The sequence below is a fragment of the Passer domesticus genome, chromosome 4 (assembly GCF_036417665.1).
Source record: "Passer domesticus isolate bPasDom1 chromosome 4, bPasDom1.hap1, whole genome shotgun sequence".
Taxonomy (NCBI): Eukaryota; Metazoa; Chordata; class Aves; order Passeriformes; family Passeridae; genus Passer; species Passer domesticus.
The window spans coordinates 15,621,529-15,648,865 of NC_087477.1; the positions used below are offsets into that span (position 1 = coordinate 15,621,529).

The following is a 27,337-nucleotide window of genomic DNA, read 5'->3' on the forward strand; positions in this document are numbered from 1 at the left end:
CCACTGCAAGAATATCCATCCATCAGTGATCTCCCTGGTACAGCTGTGCCCTCTCAGATGCTGACAATGTACTGAGCTGTAGCAGGGAGCCAGGGAGTTGCAAAGAAAGGAAATTATTGAAAGTCATCACATAGTTCTTACAAAAGTAAAAGGGCAGATCAAAGCATTTGCTGGCTATTAATTTCCAGCTGTATAAAGAGCACCCCTGCAGTGGCAGAATAATACCTCTCCAGGAAGGCAGCTTCTTGGACAGGGCTCCTGGAATGGAGTTTCAAGAGCAGCTTTTCATGCTGCTCTTCAAATGGACTTCAAGTTATGCTGGAAATTGTTTTCATGGGGCATGTTCCCTCTGATTTCAAGTAGAATGAAGTTTAAAATATTTTCTTTGCTTTATCTGTGTGGGAGGAATGGGGTGGAAATTTCTCAAACGCGTTGTATTTTGCATCTTATTAATCGATCATTTTGCACAAGAAGTTGAACTGAGTGAGAACATAGGAAAGCAGGAAAGAAAGGAGCTGGAGGCAAGGGCTTGGGGAGAGGAGAAAGCTCTTAAACTTCTGCAAAAGAAGCTGAAGCTACTTCAGCCTTTCACTCTCCAGGGCGATAAGTGAATTACTTAAAATGCCAATTGATCTGGGTGGGAAGTGGAAAGCCACTCTAATCCAATTAATCCCAGAGCATGGGATGCCTCGCTGGCAGTGTGAAAGCAGCTCCAGCACATGCTCAGCTGTTGCTCTTTCACAATGCGTGGTGCAGTTGTCACTCCCAGGCTCCTGCCAGCAAAAACATCCGCTGGGTTCATTTTACCACCAAATATTTTTACACTTCTGTGCTAATAAATATAAACTGCCCTGGCTGCAACTACCGTGTCCCATCCTACTGTTCTCGCATCACACCAGAGGTGCAAGTTGAGCCATGCTGCCGTCCTGTTCATCCTCCCAGCAGCCTGATCCCTCCTGTCCCAGAGGAGCTCGCCCCTGATGATTTTAGCCCCTCAATGTAGCAGTGAGCAGAAGGGAAGAACTTCAAGTGAGCCTTTAGGGTTGTAGCCTGTTGGCAGTCCGTGCTGCCTGCTCTTAGGGGGCCTGGAAGGATTTTCCTCTAGCTGGCTGCTGTTACAGGCATGTCCACATGTGTGCAGAGCTTGGGAGGTGGCCAAGGTGCTGGCACTGCTTGCATACAGTGCTTTTTCCCTGGCTTGAAATGGTTCTGTGGCTGGGGAAGGACAGCACAGCCGGTGCCTCGGCCTGATGCTCTGTGCTGCAGTGCAGGGAGGAGCATGGCTCAGCAGGAAGGTGGGGACAGCACCAGGTTCTTCTTTGGAAAGACCTTTCTTCATCTGAACTCTCTTTAAGGGCATGCCAAGCATTTAAGTACTGAAAATATACTTGTTTTCCCCTCTTCAGAGGCTTACACAGCTGAACTCTCCAATATTTATGTTTGACGTCAATGGGAACATTGCCTGAACGTGGGATTAGAAGCACTGAGCTGTTCCCTGCTCCGTGTGTCGGGAGGCAGCAGCGTGTGCACACCAGCCACCCCAATGCCATGGCCACGGTGCTGCTGTCATGTTTGGTGAGCCCTGCCACACAGGGAGCTGCTGTGTGCTTGGGACAGTAATTGCAGATAAACACCTGAACAGTGACTGACTTATTTGCAGTCATCTGGTGTTCCGAAGATTGCTGATCCCCTTCAGCATTGGAGACTCCATCTCCATAACTCTGGGTAGTCCTGACAAGAGGATGTAGGCTTTAACCAAATCACATGTGATTGGAACTCGTGTGTTCCTTGTGGATGCACCAGTCCAGCTGCTGGCTCATTCTCTCTGTGTTTCCAGCTCGGAAAAGTGCTGAGCTCCCTCTCTGGTGATTTGGGTCAGATAACAATGGACTGGGTAAAAGGATTAGGATATTAATCCTGGCTGTATTTTCTGCTGTTGATCTGTAAAATGAGACATTAATAACCTGTCTCTGCCTTGGTTGAGTTTTTACCAGGGTGATGTTGACAATAAAGATGTTATTGATTGAGAAGTTCTCGGCTTCTCTGAGGAGGGGGTAAACCAGAGATACCTTGGATGGCTCATTTCCAGAGAACTGCAGAGAGTTCAAGGAGGATGGGATTCACTTGCAGGATTTTTCCTGTTCTTCTTTGACAAAATGATTGACAGACAAAAGCCTGGCTGTCTTATTATTTCATGCAATTAGAAAGTGTACTGGACCAAATTGGAAATAAAAATATGATCTCAATGTCCAGTTCCTTCCTCTTGCCATAGGATAGCTGGGTTCCTCTGTTAGTATCTAAGGGCAGATTCCAGGTTTAGGTTGCTGTCATGGCCAGGTGATGAAGGTGAGACTCTGAATGCACTGCACCTGGGCTGGTGGACTTCTGTACATTTCTAGCAATTTCTGTTTAGGAAGTGTTGGTGCAGACCTGCTTTTCTGATGGGCTGGGCAGTGCTTCTCAGTTGCATCCGTGAGACTCCAAAAACCTTTGTGGTTTTCGAGTCTGCTCTGCACAGCCCTGTGCTGCAAACATCAGGGAGCAACCGTTCCCTCTCAGAGCAGAGGAAGTTGCTCTCCTTAGGGTACTTTGGGCATCAGAGTAATAAGGTCAGACTAAGCTATTCTGCAACATTGGTTCATATAGAAGCAGAACCTTTTGCTTCTGTAGCACATCTTTGGGTGAAAAAAAAAAATCTCCTTTTTAATTCCTGATTGTAGCCAATCCGCTGCTCCGGCTACCATGAATGTATTTTTTCCAACACAGATGTTCTAGTCATTTGCATTCTGTTGACATCAGTGTTTAATTTTATGTTTTTAAAGCTCAATGTAATTTTGCTAAAGAATTACATAAATAAGAACATGTGTGTTACTGAGCTGAATCCCTCCCCACAACCTCTTGGAATCCAGTCCTTCACTTCTGGGTGGTCATTGTACTTACAGGGTGTTTGTATAGCGGGTATATAGTGGGAGCTCTCTGGTATAAATGAGAATACAAGGGAATCCTGTTTACAATTAGGACAGTTGAACCATCTTGCCTCAGTTGTCCGTCTCTTCCTGTGGTCAGTGCAAGGAAATTGGTTTGTTGTTACAGGGACAGCTTGGGATGTGCTTCAAAACATCAAGAAAAGCTTGACGTTAGAGAAGGGAAAACATTCATCCTGTGAGGGCTAAGGATGCTGTCTTTGAGCATGGATGGCAAATAGGAGGCATTAAATCCTTTAATACAGAAAGGAAATCCCTGAAAAGCTGCATTATGCCTTTTACTACTTGCCAGTCCCTGCCTGTCATAGTTAATTTCTGTCAAGATAGGCAGAATTGGAGTTGGTTTCAGGGTGAAACAGCCGAGGCTGTTCCTCATCCTGTCATTGTTACTGTCCTGAAAGATGCTGCTGCCACATTCCCCTGTACTTGCTGTGCCTCTGCCATCCCAATGGATGGGGAGATGCTGCCATACAGAATTCAGTGAGAAGAAAACTGATGTGTTCAAAAATGAGAGAGGTTATTGGACAGCTTGTTCTTGTGAAAACCATTTAATGAGAGAACCTGCCAGGACAGTGGCCCCAAACTCAGACACTGCTTTGGGTCAGTGCCATGTGAACAGCTCTGATAACCCAACCTGCCTGAAATGTTGGTGCTCAGAGTTTGCCAAGCCACGTTGCAAAATGGTGTTTGCTGTCTAGGTTTGAAGTAGTGGAAGTTTTTGTGAGTCCTTCCAGATCCACTCTTGCTGGTCCCCCTGAGGGCCGTGGCCCGAATCTCTCCTTGTCCCCAGATTTGTGTGGGTGTTCTGAATCTCAGAGCTGCACCTGGTGAGATCAGATTAATTTCTGGAGAAGCTTTGCCAGGCAGTTGATCCTGGCAGCGTGCTGGGATAGAGGAATGGCATACATCTCAGTCTGAGAGATGGAGAGGGGTTTGGTCTCACACCTGGTTCATAGCATGTGATGTACATAATGGCTTGGGGCCATCTTGTTCTAATGCTCTTAAGGGCATAATTTTAGTTCATTCTTTTAATGTCTTCAAAGGTTAAAGCTTTAACTAATTGCAGATATTAACAGCTCTATTTTATACTGCATCATCTTAATCACTACTGCTGCTGTAAACTGAATGGCACAATGTGTGTGGGGAAAGACTGGACTGTGGGTGACACAGCACTCCATCCTGAATGAGTTCAGGCTGGGGAAGCTGAGCAAGGAGTGGGTTAGGATTAAACCATGTGTGCAATGCTTCTGATGTGTGCTCATGATCTGAGTTCTCGCTCAGCACCAGGAGGGTTACAGAAGGGCTCTGCTGCAGCACTTCTCTCCATCTGCTCTAAGACACAAAACTAATTTCTTTTGTGATCTTCCAGCAGTTACTCGTTCATCTCCTCCCGAGGAGATGACTTTAATGTCCTGTGCTCATGCAGTAAGTGCAGGCATTGGCAGTATTTAAGTCAGGCTTGGTCCAGGGCAGGGTGTGGCCTAGGGGCCTGTGTTCTCTCTCCCTGGAAACAAGGTGGGGAATGTTCTGGCTCTGCAGAGGGTGTGCAGTTTGCCGGGGGGGATAAGGCCCCGGTGCTGTGGCTGCTCTCAGGCAGCAGTGAGGAAATGCCTGTAGCTGTATGTATCCATGGTCATCCTTGTGCCTCCAGGCAGCTTGTGGTGCCACCGCCTTGAGCTGCTACAAACTGAGACAGCACATCAGAGATGTGCCAGACTTTGGTAGAGATGCTGGTGTTGCTGCCTCACCTGAACACTCCTTATCGTTCTACTAAAATGTCTTATTACACTGCTGTTGTATGTTCACCTCCTGGAGCAAGGCATAAAGGTTCCTGTGTATCCTTGCTGCTGAGAGCTTTCCTGTAACTTGGGGAGCCACCTGACTGAAAACTGTATCAGAGTTCTAAATGGAAGTATTGAAGCTATGGAGTGCTATGACAGAAGGCAGTGACTAAGTGTGTGATAAATCCAAGTAAAGATCAAGGGCACGTTGTGCAGAGCTGCACGTTGTGCAGAGCTGTGGTAAGTGGGACTGCATTCCCAGTGGGTGCTGTTGGGCAGTAAAGGAAGAGGGCTACTGGAGCTGTTGGCTTTGGAAAGGGTCACACTTGCTCCAAGAAGAAGGCACTGGACTAGGGCATGCTTTTGTTTGATGTGTTGCTGATTTTCTGTTTAGCCTAGTGAAAGGGTAGGAATAGTTCAGAGGAGCTGAAGCATGAATAAAAACAAGATTTTTTTTTTTAATGCCAAATTAAAAATAAGCTAAAGAAATGGGGGAGAAGATGACCTTGTCAAATATGAAGGAAATATAATTAGCAATCAAGTTGTCAGCATGGAAATAAAACTCTAGAACCCTAGTTGCTCATGTTTTAGATAGGATCAGGTTGAGTTTAAGAGTGGCCGTGGACTGCTTCAAGATGTTTGTGTTCCTGGTTGGGGAACATTCCTATGTATATTTTCAGAGTTGTTCATTGCTTCAGACAACTTGTTGGAATAAATTAGGCAGGGAAAAATTAAGCAGTGCTGGTCACTTTGTGCTGGCCTTCTTGAGTTCACTGACTGCTGCCTTTTCTTTCCATGTTTAGATTCTTGCCCAGTTAGGAGAGCTGGGAGATGATGTTCAGGGATTAAATTCTTTGCCATTGGCCATCACTGGTTTTGCTGGAATAACAGGATAGAGCATCCTGGGAGACAGAGGGGACTCAGCAACTTACTATGGCTCTACTTTCCCTCTCTTTGTCCAGGCAGGTCCTGAACGTAAGCAGCCTTCTGGTTTACATACTTACCCAGAACAGTCAGAAATGTGCCTCTGTGTGTTTTTGGAGGCAGGCACAGAGTGTCAGCCAAGGCAGCGAAGCCTCATTTATTGGTGTTTTGTGTCACACGAGCACCACTACCAGCCAGACCCTGACAGGATCAGTGTCACATTGTCTGTAACTGGTCACGGCCCTTGAGGTGGGGACTCCAATTCTCAGAGTCAGTGAAGCCAAGGAAGGGTCACAAGAGGACTGGAGGGTAAAAGCTTCTGAGCTTCTCCTGTAAAGTATCACACTGAAAAGGACAGTGTCCACTTGGGAGCTTCCTGCTTTCTGTGTTCTTGGGGAACTGCAGTTACTCTGAGGGTTTGGCTTTCAGAAATCTCAGAAACTTTGGAAGGCAAATTAAATTACCACCAACTATGCTGCTTGCTTCCTTTTAAACAGAACACATTCTTCTCAAATTGAAATGTAATTATGGACCTGATGTACTCTGAACATTTCATTTGTTCAAACTCAAAATTGTATTCTCTGCAAGCTGCTTTAAAGCCAAAATAAAAACCCCAACCTAATTATAGCAGCAGTGTGGAGGAGGTCTGCTAGGATATAGTACGATACATTTTGACAGCTGCTTTTTACTGGAAGGTTGACAAGACCCTCACAAAAACATTTTGAATTCCTTAAAATGGGTGAACCCAGGATCTGTAGCTGTTGTGTCGCCAGCAGAGTCCAGGACTGGTGCAACACATTGGGCTGGGGCAAAGGCATGTTCTCATCTCTGCTGGGCTTCTCAGCTGCATTCAGGAGCTTTTGCTGAAGTAGGAAAGGGTGGAACTGAACCTTTATTTGGCACATAGGAGAAGTCTCCAGAAATGTTCATTGGAGGAGAGACATTTCAGATATTTTGGATTATAAAGCTTGGGCATGGTGCTTCACTGTTGTGGTTGTGGTCTGTAGGTCAGTGGCAGGTGAGGTGGTTAGAACAGTGACTAAAATCCACCCCTAACCCCTTCCTATCTTCCATAGCTGTTGCCATGTGGGTCCCTGGCACCACCCTGGTGATAATCCTAGGGGCAGTGTCGGATGAGTCCAAGGACAAGGAATATTCAAGGACCTTGTGTGCACTGGGGCAAATGGTGTTCGATGGCCCTGCTGGAGAGGTGTGGTTTTGACCCTTAAAAATCCCAAAGAACAGATAGAAAGGTAGAGAAGGGCAAAGAAAACTCAGGAGTTCTCTTCAGCCTGTGGAGATGGCAGTTTGTGCTGGGCTTTTTGGAGCATTGGCTTATTCGACAGGCTTAAGGGAATATTGAAAAGAAAAAGCTTCCCTAAGCATTCAGGGTTCAAGGAAAACTTGTTTACTGAGGTAGCCAAAAATCCCCTTTCCTTTGGGGCTGCCAAAACAAAAGGCAGAGGCACTGGAGGACTGCAGTTCAAAAGGAGGAAGAGGTGTTCCTGACAATGGAACTGTGAATGGTGGATGTGATTTTCACTGTAATGTGTTACAGTCTTTCCCAGAGTGCCTGTGGTGCCAGAGCTTCTGCCTAATGGTGGCATGCATCTGGATAAGGAAAATCACAATGAATTACATCCTGTACAGTAGCTGTCATTGTTGAATAGAGAACTTGTTCTGGGAGATTAAATAACCCATGTTGTTCTTAAAGCAGAAAATATTTTCTTGATGCCCCATAGAGGCAAATTAACAAGTTACACCATGTGTGGTTCTGGCTCCGAGGCTGTATGCATTTAGGGATTCACTTGTTCAACAAATGCTCATTTGCATCAACTGACATTGACTCAGACTTCAGGGGAATCAGATTTGCTTTGATTTAGCTGAACTGTGAAGTACATTTGAGTTTGTTTTTTTTTTTTCCAAACTGTCTGCCAGTATGAATTCCAGAAGTGTTTACTGGAATTTCAACCAAGACAGGACAGAACTATCCCAGGTGGCCTCTTACTTGTTGTTTTTATTAACATCATTATTCTAAGTTTATAATTACTTGGAAAATACTGCTAATTAGGATTACCACATGGCTTAGCAGGAGCTGAGGAACCTGCTTCTCCTTTTGCATAAGCAGTTTGGTCATGTGTGTCCTTGGTTTCATGGTGGGAGCTGTGTTTGTGAGTGGGGCTCAGGGCGTGGAGTCAGTTTGTTAGCAACGAGCGTGCAGTCTTTGATGTGAGAATGCACCCCACTGCCCAGTGGGATGTGATTGTGAGGAATTTTGGTGGTTGTGTGGTGTTGTTTGTGGCTTCTGTGAAAGAAACACCTTTTGTGAGGGGATCCGTAACTGACATCTCCAGGTCTTTCATACAGAGAATTCCTAGGACTCCTTCTTTGACAGATTTCCATGTGCAACATCCAGGCAGTACTTGAAAGAAAGGGCTGTGTTTAAAGCTTTGCTTTGTATCCAAATAATGAATGTGTAAACACAAGCACAGAATGTGGCCTGCCTAGGTCACCTGTTTGGTTTCAGCTGGCTGAAATGAGCTTTCAGTAAGTTATGTGTTCCTACCCTGGCTGCATTGCAATGGTTTTTCTCTTATTAATACACTATTTAGTTGAATGTCAGCGTTTTTTAATAATGTGCACTGCATTGTGAGGGTCTAGTTCAGTGGTGAAGGGCTGTTTACTGTAGTTCTGCTCTCCAGCACTCCGAGGAAGGGACCTGCTGGGCATTTTCCTCACCAAGATCCTTTGGAAGCTGTTGTAGTGCTCTTGCAAGGCTTCACCTTGCAAGAGCACTGCGGAGATTTGGGAGTGATTTAATTCACAGCAGAACTTGGCGTTTGGCTGGGTCAGGAGCTGTAGAAGTTGGCTTGATCAGTGATTTATAGATGTTGAGAAGATGTCGAACAACGATTTTTGAGGAGCACTGTAAACAAAGTCTGTTTGTCTAAGGGATTCTTTGATGTGAAAATCTATTCAGAGGGTGCCAGGGCGCTATCTGAGAACAGCATCAAGACCATCCCGGTGTGTAATTCAGCGGCAGCAGGCGTTTCCTGCTGTTGCTCCGTGGGGCTGCACCTGGTGTGTGACAGCAGACTGAAAGGGAGGCCCAAGAGCAGTTTTAAGTGAGATGACTTAACATAAAAACATAAAAAGATACAGCAGTTTTTAAGTGAGGAGGCTCTCACATGACAGCCGAGCAGCATTGGCTGCGCTGTTGTGAGCCAGCTCTGTCAGCATCAGCCTTGCACAAACTCCCTGACAGTCAGGAGCAGTGCCCAAGGAAATGGAGCTTCTTCCTGACCAAGCCAGGTTTGGGATGTGCTCAGGATTTGCTGGCACTTGTGATTTCAGATGAGAAATAAGAGCCAAGTCACAATTACCCCTCAGGAACAAGCGGTACAAGGTAGCTGAGGGGAAGGTGACCAGTGCAAAGGAACCTGTGTGGTTTCAGCTGTGTTCCTCTGGGCTGTTGAATGTTGGGAAACATCTCTGACTAACCTGGCTACTTTTTAAACTTCAGCTTAGGTATCTGTGCTCTGCTTGTCTTTTCAGATGCATGGCTTATATTTCCAGCTGTGTTTCAGACAAACTGGTTGACTGAGGGTTTATTGATGTGAGCAAGCCGGGTGTGCTTGGGAATGCTGCTGACAGGGAAACTCCAGTGCAGTTACCAGTTGGATTTCACTAGAAATGCGGAGAGATGCTTTTCTCAAGAGGGTTTCTGCTCTACTTATACTTATTTTCCATCTGAGGGGCAGACTGCACAGGACAGCTTCGGAAGGTGTCAAATGTATGGAGTTCATACAGGCAGCAGTTCTTTCATCTTTCATCTGTACGAACGGTACTGTGGTCAGGACAGGTCTGTAATCATGATTTAGCTGAGCCCCACACCAGGTCAGATTTCCAAGCTGTCCTTTCCAGGGCTGCTGTGCTTGAAACCCGAGAGTTTCACTAATCGGTGCTGTGGATGCCAGGGCGACACGAAGTACCACAGATCTCTCCACAAAACTCTGATTCCACTTGGTGGTATCTCCTTTGGCATCTGTAGTGGGCTGAGAAAAGAGCCTGGAAATTCATAAACTTAAAGAAGTAAGAAAATTGGAGCAGTGCTATGCAAGTGTCACTCTTGGGTCAGGATCTGTTTTCCCGAACTCTTGGTGAAGTCGATCCATCAGGAAATGCCAAGGAAAGCTACCAGCAGCAAAAGGGAGGCACAGCTTAGCAAAAGGGGCAAGCAGGGGAGTTAGGGTAGAGAGGGCCAGAGCTGTGAACACACTCTGGCAAGGTCACAGGAGGGCAGTGGTGGCTGCTGCCCAGCCGCACATCCAGGGCCCCTGGGGCTGTGTGTGGGATGGCTGCTAACTGAGTCCAAGGTAGCAGCATGTGTTGGACTGATCTCAGAGGTGATCCCAACAGAAGGCTCTGGTGTGACTGGGGAGACTGGGCTCTGTTTGTGTACTTGAAAGCCTGTTTTCCCCGAAGTCTGTGTCTTCATAGCCAATAGAAGCAGGCTGGGCGCTTGGGGGAAGGCTGCAAAAGACTGATATAGGGCAGTGTCTCCCTTTTCTCCTTTCCTTCCTTCTTCTCTCTCCAGTCTTCTGTCCTCTCTGTAAAGAAACAACAGCAGTTCCATAAACGGAGTTTTGGGTAATGCTTTCTGTCCCAGTGTCACTGGGGTTTAATCAGTGCAAAGCTCCGTGGCTCCTCGGAGCCTGCAAAGGAGCCAAGCAGCAGCACAGCAGCATCTGGCTTTGATGTTGGACTTAGAGGTGACTTTGGAGGAGCCTTGGAGGAAATCTCTTGAGATGTGAAGGAGAAGCGCTCAGAATTAGGTCCTCTGGAGAGACCTTCCTCAGTCCCTTCCAGTGAGGACTGGGCTTTCCATGCCTGCAGTAAAACCTGTTGGCAGCACATCACATGCTGCCAGTTTTGGTCGTAGCTTGCCTGGAGATGGATGTTCCGGGGTGGTGGAATGCTGAACTTGGGTTGGGGGCAGGAGACAGGTGAAAGACACCAGGATTTGAATCACTGGCCAGTGTGAGGCAGCCGTGACAGTGGTTTCTGGTGCGCTTCAGCTCAGGCCACTGGGCCATGAGGAGCACAGAGCAGTCTGGCAGTGACAGCCTCTGCTGAGCTGCAGTGTGCAGCCAGGGCAAGTGGCTGTGAACCTGCTTCCTGGGAAGATGCTCTTCCCTTCCCTGGGCAGCACAGTGTGATTCCTTTTGGCTCTGCATCGCTCCCTCCTTTCCCATGCCAGCAGCAGGAAGAGTGGGAGAGTCAGCCCTCAGAGCTGGGGAAGGAAGGAGCACCTCTGCCCAAGCTGCAGCTGTGACAGAAGTCCCTCTATTATTCCAGTACCCTTGATGATGCCACTGCTCATTTTTTCTTTCTTTTTTTCCTGTCAGGAGAACATTTTGTTGAGGGAACAAAAGCCTTCAGCCTGTCAGCCCCATGAGCTGCGCGTGTAAGTAGTTGAGGATGTGGCTGTTGAGCATCTCCGTTGTATGACAGATCTGGAACCAAATGCATGTGAGTCCACGGAACAGGCTTGATTCAGTCGACCAAAATGGTAGGGTAGCTCTAGTTTTCCCTTTTTTAATTGATGGCAGGGTTTTAATGTGGTCATAGTACAAAGTCACGTGATTTATAATCAGATGGACTCACCGCTGACTTACGCCTTGTAAGTCCACATGCATACCTTTCAGATGCAAGGCAGAGAGCAGCAAGACATCCTTAGCATGTGTTGGCGAGGCTATTTTCTTATAGGAAGTAGGCACCTGGCCCTAAATCCCACTGATGTGAGAAATCAGCGAGCAGAGATGTGCTTGACAAGCCCCTATGTCTATTTATAGGCAGGTCGGTCCATTTCAGGGCAAGCTTTTCTCGGTTTTGTCCCCTTCCAGCTGCATTTGCTGGCTGGCTGTGGGCTGCTGGAGCTCCACACGAAGCCGTCTGCACAGCGGCACCACCCTGTAATTACATGGGAAGGGATCTCCAGCCTCAGCTTTGTGCTGCTGGATTTGTTGGCAGGGCATTCCACGCGTGGCACTTGCACCCACCTGGCCCTGAGAGGCAGGTTGGTGAACCAAATCCACACTGGGCTGCCTTCACCGTGTGAGGAGTTGTTCCTGAGGTAATTAAAATCCTCTTTCCAAAACCCCTAGAGGTCCAACACACAAGTGTCATGTGCCATACAGTGAAGGTCATCCACAGGCTTCAACTCCAGCAGGTTCAATTAAGAGATCAGACTGCCAACTTCCAAGGTCAGAGATTTTTTTCCTTGGCTTTTGGTTGGTTTGTTTGTTTTCCACATGAGCTTTTGGGCTGTTTGGTCCATGCAGGCTGCTTTTTTCAGTCTGTGTTCTGTCTTTTTGTTAATTACTGGCACTGTAGTTATGCCCTCTCTGAGGGATTCTCACTTCTGACCCGTTCCCAGTGCTTGATTGGACTGATGGGTGGATTTCTCTCCTGCCACAACAGAGGCAGAGGCATTTCAGTGGTGCTGAAAGTAACTGAAGTCTATTTTATAACTATAGGTTTTACACAATTAACAATCTTAGGAGCAGGAATGCTAAGAGAGAAAATGACTTCCCCAAAAGCTGCTTTGCTTGCAGGTGCCTTCCTTAAGGCAGAGTTGATTTGGGGCGCTGTGCCCAAGGGAAGTGGCAGGCAAAATATGCTGGATGCTCAGTGTGCTGTTTCTGTGTGTGTTAAATTTGGCATTTTATAATGAAAATCTGCAAACAGCTTCTGCAACTTGCCACGAGGTGCTAATGAAAGCTCTGCCCTGAAGAGTTTGAGAACTTCCTTTCCAAGCCTACCCCTGCTCTACATCCGTGCAGAAGCACAAACTCTTGTGCTCCCTGGGCTACCCCCTCCCCTGAATTGGGGAACAAAACTGTAACTGGCCCAATCTGCAGGAGTGAGAACTTCTCCATGGTCTCTTCCAGCAGTGCCAGCATTGAGTACACACAGGGAATACAGCTGAGGCTCATGCCAAGCAGATTTTATGGATGTTTCAGTAAACAGCATTTTTGAAAGGAAAAAAAGAACTGAAAACGGAAGTCTGGGAACAACTTGCTCATTTCAGCGGTTGGAGGCATGACATTCATTACAGTCAAATCTGTTCAAATATCCTTGGCAAATACCAGGAAAGAGTGTTCCGTAGACAGGTGGGTTGTTTTTAAAAGGTCACTCCCTAAACAAACAAACAAAAAAAACCCCCAAAAACAAAAAAAAAGAAAAAGGAAGAGGCAGGCTGCAAGGATTGCAATCCCAGCTGTCCTCTGGGAGAAGCAGCATGGCTGCAGGGAAGTGTGGTAGGTGCAGGACAGGAGCAGCAGTGTGACTCAGGCTTGACCTGTCCTCTGGGCAGGGAAAACTCTGTGGCATTGACAAGGTGTGGCCTTTGAGAAGTCTTACCTCCCAAGCAGGGCGTGCATAGTTAGGCAGATGCATGTCAAATCATATTTTTAATTAGCATTTCCAAATCAAGTCAGCTTAACTGACTTCTGTGCCTGGTGACAGGAGAAATGAGTATGCTGTTATATGATCAAAAGCATCTAAACTTTCATATCTTAACAGCAAGTTGCTTCTGCTTTGCTTTGATTTATTTCCTTCCACATCTTTCTCCTTTTAGTTCATATTGGGGTTTTTTCCTCCTTTTGTGGAAATTTGAGGACTGGTGAGATCTGAGCTGTTTTTAATGTTTTGTGACTCGGTCTAGGCTGGGGATTTTAGTTATGTTTTGGGTTTCCTGTGCAAAGCTGGTATTTAACTGCATCTAGAAACCTTAAGCCATCAGTCAGTGCCTGCTGTGTCTGGCATGGATTTTTGCCATGGTCCTTCAGGTCTCATAACTTGAGAGTGTGATCACGTGGCAAATGGTCACAGAGCTACTAGCAGCTGTCATCATACCCGGAGTTCAGCGCTCCTGGGCTTTGTGTCAGAGTGCGTTCTGCTGTGTGGTTTGATTCCTGCTTGCTCTCCTAGGGTCCATCAGAAAAGGAGAAAGAGGCGTTTTGCAGACTGTGCCTAGTTATGTCTTGTGACTAAATTTGGGAAGGAGCTTGCTCTGCTGCATTTGGAGAAGGATGAGGCTGTAGCTGCTAGCGCCAGTCGGCCCTTCTGCACCTGCCAGGCACAGGCAGCTCTCCAGCTGCCCCAGAGGCCAGGGAGGAGCACGGGGAGAGGGAGGCTTTGGAAAAGCAAACACTTGTGTCCACAGGATCACTGCTTCAAAGTTGTTATTGTGCAAGTGCAGGCGACCAGGGGGTGATGTGCTGGTTTCAGTCCCTGCTGTTCCAGAGGAAGGCTCCTAAAGTCTGAACAACTCGTTGCTGCTTCAGGATGTTTGTTGGTTCCCACGTGGCCTCTGGTATCAGGGTGGGCTGGATGTGTTTCCTTAGGGACTTAGAGGACAGGCTTAGAGTCTCTCAACAGCAATGACTTTGGCTTCTGTTGCTGAAGAGTGGGAGCATTAAGCAGAGCCCTGGCCCTGTGTTTTGCCTCGATGGCTGGAGCTGAGATTGTCATGTTTGCCAAGGCAGTGGGATGTCCTGGGCTGGGCACAGGTTGTGTCTGTTGAGAACAAAATAACGCTGAGGCTTCATAGATTTGCTGGCCGAGATGGACTCTGTGTCTTGTGAGGCAGGGCCCTGATCTGGGGAGGATGTGCTGCCATGCAGGACCAGGCTGGGGATCCTCTGCTCAACCAGCAGATCAAGCAGGAGCATCTGTTCCCCCCACATAACTTCCCCCTGTTTTTGACTCATTTGGAAAGCGAGAACAAAAAAAGCAAACACTCCCTGAAAGTTCAAAGATATGCAAATCAATCCTTTACTGTTTTGACAGTAATTTTTTCCCCCACTGGAAAACAGATTATACAAACGGACTTGTGGAAAGCCAAAGCTTCAGCGCTGGGCAGCGCGCGGTGCAACGGGAACGCCGGGAACGCCGCGCACCTGCCCGCTGCTGCTCCCTGCCACGGGCAGGCTGCGGCTGCCAAGGCAAACAGGCAGCAGCCTTTCAGTAGCACCTGCAGAGGAGCAGGCCCGGCCCCTGGCAGCAGAGCCCCAGCCCCGGGTTCTGCTGCACAGGCTGCATTTTTCTTTGCCTGACCCATTTTTGCAGAGCTGTCAGTGAGCAGTCCCTATCCCCAACTTAAGGCATACCCTTATTGTTCTATTTTCTCTTGCCTTGAAACTGTCAGATTCATAAATCAGGTGTTTTCTGAGGAAGATACTTGGGTGCCTGTCTGACAGGGACACTACAGACCAGTGAGCTGAAAGAAATCCCATCCTTAAGCAATATTTATGGACTTCTGAAATTTGACATTCTAGCAAAAAAAAAGGCTGCATTTCTTCTCACATACTTTCCAGGCTAAAATCTTTTGCTGGTTTGTCTAGTGGTTTACCTGTCTACTAACTTCTTTGCTTGTATATGTGTTAGCAGGGTAAGTAGCCATGCGTGTTTCCAGTGAATCAAGTAGCAAAGTAACAAATGACCCCGCTCCTTTGGGAATGGCTGTTTCCTACAGCCCTCTGGGCCAGTGGCAAATCTGTGGTTTCCAACCTGTGTGGACTGGGAACTGACCATGCTCATTATGGCAACTGAGCATGTTCAGCTACACTTGCAGTAACCTCTGTGCTCTGATCCACATCCTCAAGCTCTCAGGAAAAAGTTAATCCAAAAACTCTGTAGCTGCAATGGCCCCACACCCTTTAAATCCATCATTCTGCCTCTTGGCAGGGTGCCACAGAAAAATGGTACTTGGGACTTGGTAGAGGGATTTGGAAGAATCACGCAGGAGCTTGGTTTGTGTAGCAGGCACAAAGGGCCATCCCAAGCACCCAGACCCTCTGATGTGTCCTTTGCCTCCCATGGGATGTCAGTGGTTGAGCGTGTGGCAGCTGTGACATGCAGCAAGGCTCAGTGGAACCGCGTTCTCGGCTGGCTTCACGGTGGGGAACGTGGCTCAGGAGGTTCTGTGCCTTCGAGATGTCAGCTCTGCAGGGTGTTTTGGGCTGCTCTGCCCTTGCCTGTTTCTCTCTGTGTGCTGAGTTTTGCTTTGGTTTTGTGTTTCTCAGTACACTAAAAGCCTTGTAGTTCCGCAGTGGCTGTGAAGAAAAGCTTGCTTCCCAAAAAGGTTCTAGGAGGCATCTGCAGGTCTCTGGTTTTGATAGCCCTGATTGCAAAGCAACTCCCCTCTCCAGTCCTGTATTTAAATTCACGAGGGGTGGGGAGTCCTCCACTGGTTCTTTTTTTTTTTTTTTTCTTCTCCTTTCTTTGTTGATTTCCTTTTCTGCTCCCCACAATGTGTTCCTGACATGCTGCCTTCATGCTTCTGCTTCTTTCCTGTTCCTGTCTCTTCTCTGTGCTCAGGAGATTGCCTGTAGCAGCTCCCTCTCATTGACCTGGAGAGCTCATGACCCTCTGTCCCCCTGGTCCCCATCAGCTGCACCCACGGGCTGGGGCTGCCTTCTCCCTGCTGATGCCCACTTCTTGTCTGACTGAGGAAATTCTGCCTTCTGTGTGCGCCTCTGTTTTTAAAAGGCTCCTTTATTTCCATGCTCGCAGAATTAATCTAAACTCGGTGTCTCAGCAAGCTGTTCTCAGCCAGAAGATTGTTTTCCAACTGAGGCAACACCCTATTTACATAGATAGGCAAATTCACAGTCCACAGAGCTTCTTCCAGTGAGAGCAGCTGTGGAACGCTTCGTGCAAGGGCAGCACATGGTTCACATGTACAGCAAACAGTTCTTCTTCTGAAGGGTAACCCTTTTTTCTAGTTATTTTTCTTTTTTGTATTTTTCTTTCCCTGAAGAGTTGAAAGCTAGAACATCTGCTTCTTGGCCAGCCATTCTTTCCCACAAACGTTACTTCCCAAGTTCAAAAAGCTGGGTTGGGTTATTGTGTGTGGACACGTCTCGGTGCCCGTGTTTCTGGAATCTGCCTGGGAGCACACCAGGCAGCTGGGAAGCCAGGCAGGCTCTGCTGGGGCCCTGTGTCTCTTGCTGCAGGGTCACTGTCTGCTGAAGGGACGGTGCTTTTGTGCTGTGTGCCACCTCCCTCACCCAGCTCTGACCAAGCAGGAGGTCAGTGCCAAGCCCGATGTCTGCGCTCGGGGCTGCTTGAGCTCTCTCTGCTGAAAGAGCAGTTCTGCACGTCCTTCCTGCACGTGCAGTAGGCACAGTCAGAGCACCTGGGTTACAGCTACCAGGTGAGGTCCCCTCTGTGACTACAGCTACCCACTGGTGTTTCCATTAGATGTAACCTGAGCTGCAGGTGGCAAAGAAAGCCAAACATGCCACAGCAAAATTAAATTGCTGTCATTAAACACGTATTTAATGTGTTTTACACCTGTGCCTTTCAGGCAACTGTGCTTGTTTCCCTGGACTCCCACCTGGGATGTTGTCTGTATGAAAAGAGCTTCCTCTGCGGTTTAGTAATTGGCTTCTAGATATTGTCTGTCCCTGCTTTGCTGTCACCTCCCCTTGGTCTGGTGTGCTGTTAAAGGACCTGTTCCAAGATGGTTCCAGCAAGGTTGGCCTCTTTGTATTTGCCTGTATTTCCTGTCCCCAGCTGTACCACACCTGAGTGCTTGTGCACTGATCTCAAAGCACCTGGAATTCCTGTGCTCTCTGGTTTGTTTGCTGGTCCCAGTCTCTCCAGTTTGTTTGCCATATCACAGGTGCCAGCCCAGCAAAGTCTGTGGGCACATGTAAAATTCAAAGGTATCTAGTGTGTAGGATGTGTCCAAAGCTGCATTGAGGAGGTGCTGAAAGAAAAGTCTGTATTGAAATGCTTCCTTTGCAAGTAGGAATGTTCTGCTTTAAGGATGGAGACAAATGAAGGGTTTGTGTAGTGCTTAAAGTTTTCCAAAGATAATTGACCCTCATACCTTTTAATCTCCAAGAGGTCCCTTGGAAAAAACCTCTTGAAAAAGAGGTTTTTCCCTGTTGTGGAGATGATCGCTGGCATTAGCCCTCCCACTCCCTTGGCCAGCCCAGGGTGAAGGTCTGAGCTCTGGAGAGCTCCTCTGCTGCATCACTTTATGACCAAATGCAGGCGGTCACTTGGTAGGTGGGAATTAGCACAGGTCTGAAGTCTTCTCTTGCAGGCTGCTCTCTATAAACAGCTTTTCTTTCGTAAGTGACATTGCTCAGCAGCAGAGCCGTGCCACAGGTCAGACTGACGGTGTTAGGGGCCATGCAGGGCAGGTACTGCCTGTGCCAGCAGGAGGATGGGGCATGGAGGAGCCATGTGCTTGGCAGGTCTCTGGACTGACAGCACAGGACTTGATTTTGTAGCTGTGCAAATTGTGCTTGATTTTGAGGGTCGCTGGGTGGAAAAAAAAACATTTAGCGGCATGGTCTGGTAGGGCTGTGTGCTGAAAGGCAATAGAACTGTACAGATAATCCATGTGGTTAAGGAGATCAGTAAATGCCTGGATGAATTGGTTATTCACAGTGGTTTGCTGGTTTTCTTTAATCTGGTTTGGGGTATGACAGGTTGATGTTAGGCTTTTTCCAAGGATCCCAGGCATATGCTCCTGAAGAAATGCCCTCCTGTTTAGCACAGCCAAATGCAGCTCCTTCTAAGTGCTGTGCTTTTGTCTATAGGAAGCAGCAGCCACAAATAATTTTGGAATCATCAGAGGATTTGCATCCAACAGAATTTGTCTACCATAAAACCGTATCACTGGAGATGGAAGTGAGAAAGATAGGCAGGGAAAGGTAGGATCTGGTTCTGTTCCAGATGACAGTTTGCCACTCTTGAACTTTGTCTGCTGCCTCAGCCTCTTCCCCATGGAGATATTGGTGTTTATAGGACTTACCATAAAGAATTAAATGAACATATATGGTATTGACTCCACTGAAACTCCAAGAACTCTGCAGTCCTTGGAGAAACCTCACTTCTGCACACCTCTAGGGTCTGAGCAGGGAACAGGGAAAGGCACCTTAGTGTTGAGTGGTCATTGTCATAGCTCCCTTCCAACTCAATGCTACTCTTGTACTCTATTTTGCTTGAAATTACAGTAAGTGTAAATCACTTTATTCCAGTGGTAAATAGGTTCAGTTGTTAGGCCTAAAGCTCTACGTACACGTACCTTTCTAATCACACAGAAACAAACAAACATCACAAACAAAAGCTTTTTCACCTTTTGCCATAGAAATTCCTGAAAACTCAGGGGTGGAGCTTTAAAGCTGTGACTCCCTCTCGGGTGCCTGGCAGTCCTTGTGCCTGCCTGTGGCTGCAGCCTGCAGTGCCCTTGCTCTATTTTTTCTCTGGGCTCGTACCTGGCTCTGCAGAGGCATAAATCAGTTGTCCTGAACAGGGAGGTGCTGAGGATAGGGAGGAGATTTGTGTTTCAAGATGGTCAGAAGTACTGCAGGAGGTTCTTCTGGCTCTTCTCATCAACAACATCGAGGGTACAAAACTGCAAAATGAGTAACACATGTTTCTAAGGAATTAAATGTGAAATTGGAAAAGGAAACGTGTCTCAAGTATAACAAAGGCTTGCCAGATAAACCATTACACTCTAGAAATCTGCTGCTGTTAAAATAAAAAATGTTTTTGAAAGAGTTCCATGTGGTATTGTTTCCATTTTCCCATGTTCAAAAAAGAAGTATCACTTGATTTCAGTTGAGTAAAAACAAACATGTGTGCAGCTAACAGATACTCTTATACCTCACCTGCGTGGTGACCTCTGCTTTCTACCCTTAGGGTTTTCTCTGTGGATTCCTGGATGCAACAACTCTTCTGTCTACTGCTTCTTTTTGCTTTTTGAGTGTGGTAGTGGGAGATAGAGTTCCCTTCTGCTAACCTATCTCTGTTCAGCTGCCCTGCCCTCATCAGCATTGCTTCTGGATGTTTTTTCAGATTTTGCTCTGCTATTTGTTTGCTTGTATTTAAAGTATCAGATTTTTGCTCTGTAAGTCATTGGCTGTTAGAACTGAAACAGGGCAGGGGTTGTCTGGCAAGAGACAAGGCTGGGGAAGCCTGCTGCGTTCTCTGGTCAGGACATGGAGCAGAGGTGTGCAGTAACAGCTCCCAGCCCAACAGCTCTCTGAAGAAAGTCTGTTGTGAACATTGGGGTGAGTCAGTTCAGCTTTGGCTGCAGAGGGGCATTCCGAATAAAATAGCATTCTCACTCTTCCTACCTTTCTGGGGTGGGCATTGTGTGGACAGTAGCACTGCAGATGGCCAGACAAGCTACCATTGCTTAAAAATAGGTGTCTGAGGTGTCCATTGGACTGTTTGAGTACTGTGTTCATGGCAGATAGAGCCTGGAGCCTGTGGGAAAAGCCTTCCCAAGTGCATCCTTTGGGCAGTCTCCTCTTCCCACAGCTTAGGAAGCAGGAACCATCAACAGCTATGTGTAGCGTCATGCACAGTCAGGCTCCTGGTGACCAGGCAAAGGGTATGGAGGATTAATGTGCTTTCTTAATTTTCTGAGAGCATTTTCTGTAAATCAAATAGCTGCCAATCCTCTTCTGTCAAACCCTCATGTTCCTTACAGACCTCGCAAGCAGGATGTAGGGTTGGAGGGGCCAGAGTGACTGGTGAGGGGTCTGGGTGCTTTGTTCAGGGGTCAGTCAGCAGAGAGAGACACAGACACCTCTCAACACAATTGAGGTGGAAAGCAAAAATCTGGATTTTGTGCTTTTAAATCTCAGGGGTGAACAGACAATGGCTGTTTAGGACTGAGATATGAATAGGCGTGAACATAACTTTGTGTCTGCTTTGCATAAGTCGTCCTTTCTACATATTAGGAACCTTTTAATAAAAGAAGCCTTTCAAAATTCTTGTCATATCCATCAGAGGGGAAATGTCCCCTTTGTACTCAGTAGGTATTCTTAGTCCTGGTTGCTCTGAGTGGAAGAATTTCACGTATGCTCCAACCACTTTTACCATTCCCTGGGTATAAACTAGGGCACACTGCCAACTCAATGTACAGGTCAGCACATTCATCCCTTCTAGAGGAAGAATGTAGCTTCAGGTGATGTTTCAATTAACTTCTTTCCTAAAAGAAATGGAGGAAGAGGGGGTAGAGCATCTCCCACGTCTGGGGTTTTATAGGTGGAATGTAGCACGTGCAAAACTACATTTTTTACCTTCCCACTGACATAAAGGGATGTTCAGACTAAGTGCCAGGACAGCTTGTTTGCTTTATTTATGTGTCTGTGTGTGCACAGTAGTTACTGAAGTTCCTACAATACTGAGAAAGCTTGTGGACACATGGAGGGACAGGTACGAAGAAGCCCAGGAAGAGAGTCTTGGCTAGTACTGTACTGATTTAAAGATTGGTGTTGGCAGAGAACTTGCCGTGTCCCCTGGAAACCTTTTCACTGAGTGGGTGAAAACATCCTGTTTCTTGGATCAAGTCTTATGTGTGAGGCTTACCTGCTGAATCTGGGATTTGTAGTTGCATGCCAGGTTAAATACAGCTGGAGGATTAGACAAGTTGTAATTGCATGGGCTGACATCAAAACTGTCTTCAGCCATTCTTTAGCAATCTAAGAAGCATTTGCTTGCAGGTAATCTGCCTCTGTGTTCTAACCAGCTCCTTCAAAAGGTGTCCAGAGCACTGTTTGCTAATGGGATAATTGGCACCTTGTATAACTTAGTTCCTTCAGCTTTGAATCCTTTATTGAGCTCCAAATCAAAGTATTTTCCTTGCAATTTTCTTCCCTAGCTGCTAATGCATTTGGGAAGATACAAAAAATCCTTTCTAGAGATGGCTCGCGTGGTGCTCAGGCTGAAAGGCTGGGTGAGTGTTTCTGCCAGGATGGGTTGTTCCTAAGAGCTGCCGTAGTAGGTTCAGTTGTTCCACATTGCTGCCTCCCTAAAGAGCGAGTGTCTGGGAAGTTGCCTCGCTTCTGAGCACTGTAAAGCCCTTGCTCTTGGTCATGCTTACTCTGAGTCACTTGGGAGACAGTAAATCTTGGATTTTTCAGGAGAGGTTTGTATGGCGTGCAGAGATATCAAATTATCTTTTCAATGTGGAGAGGTATACTTTGCTGAAATGCATTTTTATCTTGGCTGTCTGAGTCTGTCAAAAGATATGAAACTTGGTCTTAAGTTGAAGTCTTTGAATCAGATTCTTGTTCCCAATACAAAGCAAAAATACTGAACAGTGGGATTTATGTGATGTTCATACTTCAAATCCAGAGGGTAATATCATAGGCTCTTGTATTTGATCTGCGTGGTTCCTCTGAGTATTTTTGCCATTTTACTACATCTCCCTATCGAGGGAGTATTATTTATATGAGATAATCCTCATTTGGTTCCAGTTTGTTAAATGAAAGGAATGTGTTAGGCAGTCAGTTCTTAAGAGGTCTGGAATCTGGGCTGTAATTGAATCCATTCCCTCTCAGCTAATTTATGTAATCTGATGAGAAACAAGTGTAGTACAGTTTGTTCAAAGAAAATGGAGAATGTTCACTTTATCAAACCATAGCAAAAAAAGTTTTTTGAATGAAGCAGCACAGTAAAAGGCTAAATTTGTGTTCCCTTGTCTCATTGACCATACTTTGGGCGCCTCTCCTAATGAAGCAGGATGGAGGGAATGTCTTGCAGTGGAATGGTACTCTTTGGTTTTGTGTGAACTGCCTGGTTTATTGGTTTTCCGTGGCTAGGTGTGCTATTTGTGAAACTGCGAGCTGGGTGCTGTTGTGTCCTCAGGCTTTGCTTGTGACTGCAGCATTTTCTATTATTTTTAGCATGCATGTTGTTTTCTAAAGCAGAGCCAGGCAAGGAGCCGTCCTACTGCAGCACCTGGCTCCTAGATTTTCCCCTGGACTAACGAAGTGAAGCCCCTCCTTTATCTCATCAGCAGTGAAACTCATTTTCTCTGGGCACAGCACCCTGGGCTGAGCAGGGCGGTCCGGTCGGGACCCGTGGGCGCTCGGGAGCGGCGCGTTGGGCATGGTTATTGCAAGAACCATCCCGGTGCTTCTGCCCTTCTCCTCTCGTGCTCCTGCTGTGGTCTGCTCGCTGCAAGTGGGCGAGCACTTGGCAGGCAGTCGCTGGCTGGGATTGGAATTCCCTCCCCTTGCGTTCTCGGGTGTATTCAGAGATACAATCTGGTAATCTGTAGGGACCTGTAGGCCAAGTCATGGCCAGCAAGGCAACTTCTCCTTCCCTGCTCTACCCTGTGGGTTTAAGAGCAGTTGACAGAGGAGATCTGCTGTAGCCCCACGCATCCAGGCCAGAGTGGAGAGGGAAGGAGACAGTGGGCAGTGGGAGCCGAAGGGAGCTCCAGCTGTGCCTGTGAAGCACAAAGGTAGCAGAGACCCCATGCAGGGGAGAGGGGTGCTAACCCCGGGGTGCAGCCCGAAGCCTCTGGAAGGTTTGGGATGCTCCGTGGGTGCCTGTCAGTTGGTGACAGGAGCAGCTCACGTGCGACAGCGTGTGCCTGGAGACAGCTGTCACTGTGATCTGCCAGGGCACAGGATTTGTAGGGGCTTCAGAGGAGAAAAGGTTAGGGAGTTTTCTCTTTTGTAATCAGCAGAGGTTTTTTTGCAAGTGTGACAGGAGTCTGTGCTTATGTTGGAAGTCCCACAGCTGGTCCTTCCTCCAGCGATCTTGCACAGGATCTCTCGGACAAGAGCTACAGCAGTGTGTGAGGAGGGCAGCAGTTTGTTTTATAGTTCCTAAAAAGTAGATGTGTTTTTTTCCTCGTTTGGCATCATGCTTAACATTTATAAAACCACTTGGCCCTTTGCTTGCTTCTGAGTTTTGGACTGGCTGACCAAGATACTGATAGTACCCGGCCGGTTGCTGTTGAGAGTTTGGGGAAACGGGTGGCCAAGGGATGAAACTGGGGAGCCTGATGAGAACAAAGCCAGGGAAAGCTGCTGTTGCTCCCAGCCTGTGACTGGAGCCATATGGGGGAAAAATAACTTCTGAACATTTACATGTGGCTCTGTATTCTCCTTGCATAATGGTGGTCCCCATGTATGAGACACCCATGGGTAGAGTGCCCTGATTTTTGAAGATTTTCCGTACCTGCAGTACAGTTCCTTTCAGTATTCATGGCTCTGTCAGTCATCCCTTAGTCTCCTGGCCATGCGCATTGCTGTCTCTCATTGGGCATCCAGGTTTTTGTCACAGTCTTTACATCTTTTGGAGGTGAAAGCAGGCCACTGTCCTGATGTGAGGAGGTGCCATGAAGGAGTCCAGGGGATAATCCCTAGGAATGCAAATAGCAACGGGGAGTAAGATAGATGTTGGATAGATGCATAGGTAGGAAGTAGAGAGTATGTTTGGACTCGATGTTTGCATGTGTGAGAAGTAAAATCCATTGCTGCCAACTCTGTAAATGTTTAATTTGGAGGTGTATGGTTCCACACCTGGCCTGTCTTCAAATACAGCAAATACTACTTTTCTCTTTAAATCTCTCTCTTTTTTACAATTTCAACTTCCATCGCATAAGAAAGATCAAATCTCTTCTGAGGAAAGATGGGCTTTTTACAGCTTTGGAGAAACTAACCGTATATATTTGCAGTAGGGAAATGGAAACTACAGATGAGTAAAATCTTAGGTGAGAAAGAGTTGTGCCTTATGGAATGTGCTGTCCTGCCCTCCCTGTGTTGTCTGGTTTGCTGTCTGGGCATCAGCCAGAGGCCTGTGTGCTGCTCCAGGGGCTGCTCCTGTGATTGCTGCCGCACACAAGTGTCTGAGGAACCGCCTTCCCTATGAGTTCCACCAGGAAATAGCTGTGGCTGACATCTGGCATGTCCAGATTTTTTAGTGGATGGCTCAATGGCAAAACTAGTACTTTCTTCAGCTGCCAGCCTTATCCTAGCAAAATCTATGGCGAGCTCCTCGTGCACAGCGCCGGTCAGTGCCGCTGTTACTCGCGGTGCCAGCTGCTGCAGGTGCAGGTGGTGTTGTGGCACACAAGGTGAGGGTTTCTCTGGAGAGCCACCTCTTGCCAAAGGCAGAGTTGGTGCCTAACCCTTGGCAGGGCACAGCCCCAGCCTCAGCACGAGAGAGCCCCATGCCCATGCCTGCACCTAGGAGGCCAGAGGCTGTTTCTTGGTGATTGACTTGCAGGAAACAGAACTGATTGGGCGGGGGGGATATCTGCTTTAACTCCTTGTAAAAACTTCCAGAACTGCTATTTGGAAAAGGCCTGGCATCTCTAAAATTGTAAGGAGAGGGAGGAGCAGGAAGAGGCAGAGAACAGCTCCTGATGAGCTCAGGGTGGGTCTGCGATTACTGGCTTTTGTGGCTGCATTTTCCGAGCTCTGCTGTCTAAGCTATGTCAGTAATTAAAGATCCAGTGAAGAACGGGTATGCAACTGCACTTCCCACATCCTTGGTGAGGTCTGTGCAATCAGGGTCTTGGAATAAACATTTGGTTGAAAAATTCCTCAGTACCCCGATCTGAATCTACTCATCTCCTGTACTTCAGCAGAGATCTGCAAGTAATTTGATTGCATACAAAGCAGTGTTTCAGTAACAAGTTCTTGTTCAATATTGATGTGTTTCCCCTTATTTTGGATTATTGATCTTTTTTCCCATGTAATGCCAGTTAATTTTCCTTTCCATGTAAATGTCTTGTGATTAATCATTTCGCTGCTCATCCTTAGATCTCATTAGTAAAAGGGAAGTATTTTTATAAAAATTATCCGTGTCTTATGGGATGTTCAAAATGTGAGCTGTGGGATCTGCAGTGAAGGAATGGTAGTCAGAATGCATGCACAGGATTGCTGGCTGCTCAGGAAACCCATCTGCTTCCCTGCCCACCTGTGCTTGCATGCCAGCTGCCCTCCTGGTGTTGTGTCCCTTCTGACATCCAAAGCCAAGGACCTCTGAGCGTTACCACAAAATGTAAGCTCCCAAGTGACATGCTGTAATCCTTAGCCAACGCTAACTGGAGGAAGCTCTGGCCTCTGCCCTAAGTGGAAATCTGTCCCCAGACCCTTCGGGGGCCTGGCTTGCATTCTGAAGGAAAGGTTGATTTTCTTAGACAAACAGGACAGAGCACAGAAAAGTAACTTATCAGCCTCACACTCCGTTTCCCTGACACGTCACTGGGTGTTGTTCCCAAGGTCTTGTCACTGTTCAGCCCCGATCAGACCATTCCAAGGACTCATAACCACATGAAAGCTTCTTGTGTATATTCTTAGGCCTCGTGGCTCTCCAGCAGAAACAAATGCCAACTGTCCAGCCCAAAACTACTTCTCACTGTAAACATAAGGTGCATGGAAGTGTCCAAGTTTTTTTTTCAAAAGGAGATTCTGGTGTTGTCACTGAATGTGACATTTACTGTGGGTACAGGGTTTGCATGCTGCTGTAAGGGAACTGATTTTGGGCATTGATGGGCAAGTGGGTCCCTGGAAATCTAGATTTTGTACCGGTGGGGAGAGTTGTCGGTCTTTTTCCAGCACATCTGAACTGTGTGCATCAGTTAAGGTCTGCAGGTTGTATTAGCCTGTATATGTTTTCAGTTCTTTTCTATTTCTTCAGCACCCCACCAAAATCATAATTTTGTTCTGGATCTTTGGTCTTGCAACAACATGGGGATCTGTTGTTGTGGTGGTTGTTTCAGAACAAAGAGTGAAGCTGGAAAACAGCAGGAGGTTGGTGCTGAGGAGCTTCATTCTGCTGAGCCACCAGCGCATTCACAGCAGAGTTGTTATGATTTAGTAGAACATGTTTGGTCCTTAGATGTTCTCCTTTTGGCCCTCTGTGAAAGAGGCAGCTGGGGAAACTGTACCCTTAGCTCCCTTTCCCCACATAGAGAAATCAGATTACAGATGACTAAAACCTTTGGGCAGTTCTCTGCGAGGCAGGCAGGGACAAGCAGTGCAGGCCAAGCCACAGTTCCCACCGCAAAGAAAACAAAAACACAGGTGCTGAACGGACTGCGGCCACGCAGATGAGCTGAGCTGTGTGTACAGAACACGGCTTTGCACGGAAGGGGAACGTCGTTCTCGTTCTTTGGCTGTCGTTCGCTCAAGGCGTGCTTTATTTCTGCTCGCCTCCAGGCAGAGTCCTTACAGGTCCTGCCGCAGAACTTCTCCATGGTGAGAGAAATGTGTGATCCCGGGGCCCGAGAGAAGAAATTCTGCTGGAGGGCGAGCCTGGAAAAGCCAGCACAGGGGATACAGGGAATGGCTATGCACAAGGGGGTTTGCTCAGGGCTTCCCACCTCAGCCTGCCTCGTGCGGGGCATTGAGGTCCATGGAGTGTGGTTCTGAGCATCGCTGGATTGGTGCCGTGGTTCCAGGCATTGCTGGATTGGTGCTGTAGTTCCAAGCATTGCTGAATTGGTGTCGTGATTTCAAACAGTACTGGATTGGTGCTGTGGTTCCAGGCATTGCTGGATTGGTGCTGTGGTTCCAGGCATTGCTGGATTGGTGCTGTGGTTCCAGGCATTGCTGGATTGGTGCTGTGGTTCCAGGCATTGCTGGATGATGAGCCACTCAGTGTTCTCATTGGTATCTGGTGTACCTGGAATGTGTGTGTGTCAGGGGTGCAAGGAAATGATACAGACCAGGGCACAGTGGTCCTGCGGAGCCGATTGACCGCAGGGAGAAGAGACAAGGTCCCTGGATGTGGGACAGCACACCTGAGCCACGGGTTGGGGTCTGGTCAGAGTGGGGCTGGGAACACACGGCTGGGGCA

The 27,337-nt window shown here is 47.4% G+C and overlaps 1 protein-coding gene across 1 annotated transcript in view; it reads left to right on the top strand.

Moving 5' to 3' along the window:
- Nucleotides 1–11,103: 11,103 nt before the first annotated feature.
- Nucleotides 11,104–27,337, top strand: part of BMP3 (bone morphogenetic protein 3) — a 31,151-nt gene continuing 14,917 nt past the window's right edge. The window contains exon 1 of the mRNA XM_064416332.1: nt 11,104–11,261. Within this exon, the coding sequence (XP_064272402.1) occupies nt 11,216–11,261 (46 nt within the window). The 5' untranslated portion in view covers nt 11,104–11,215. The remainder of the gene's footprint in view (nt 11,262–27,337) is intronic.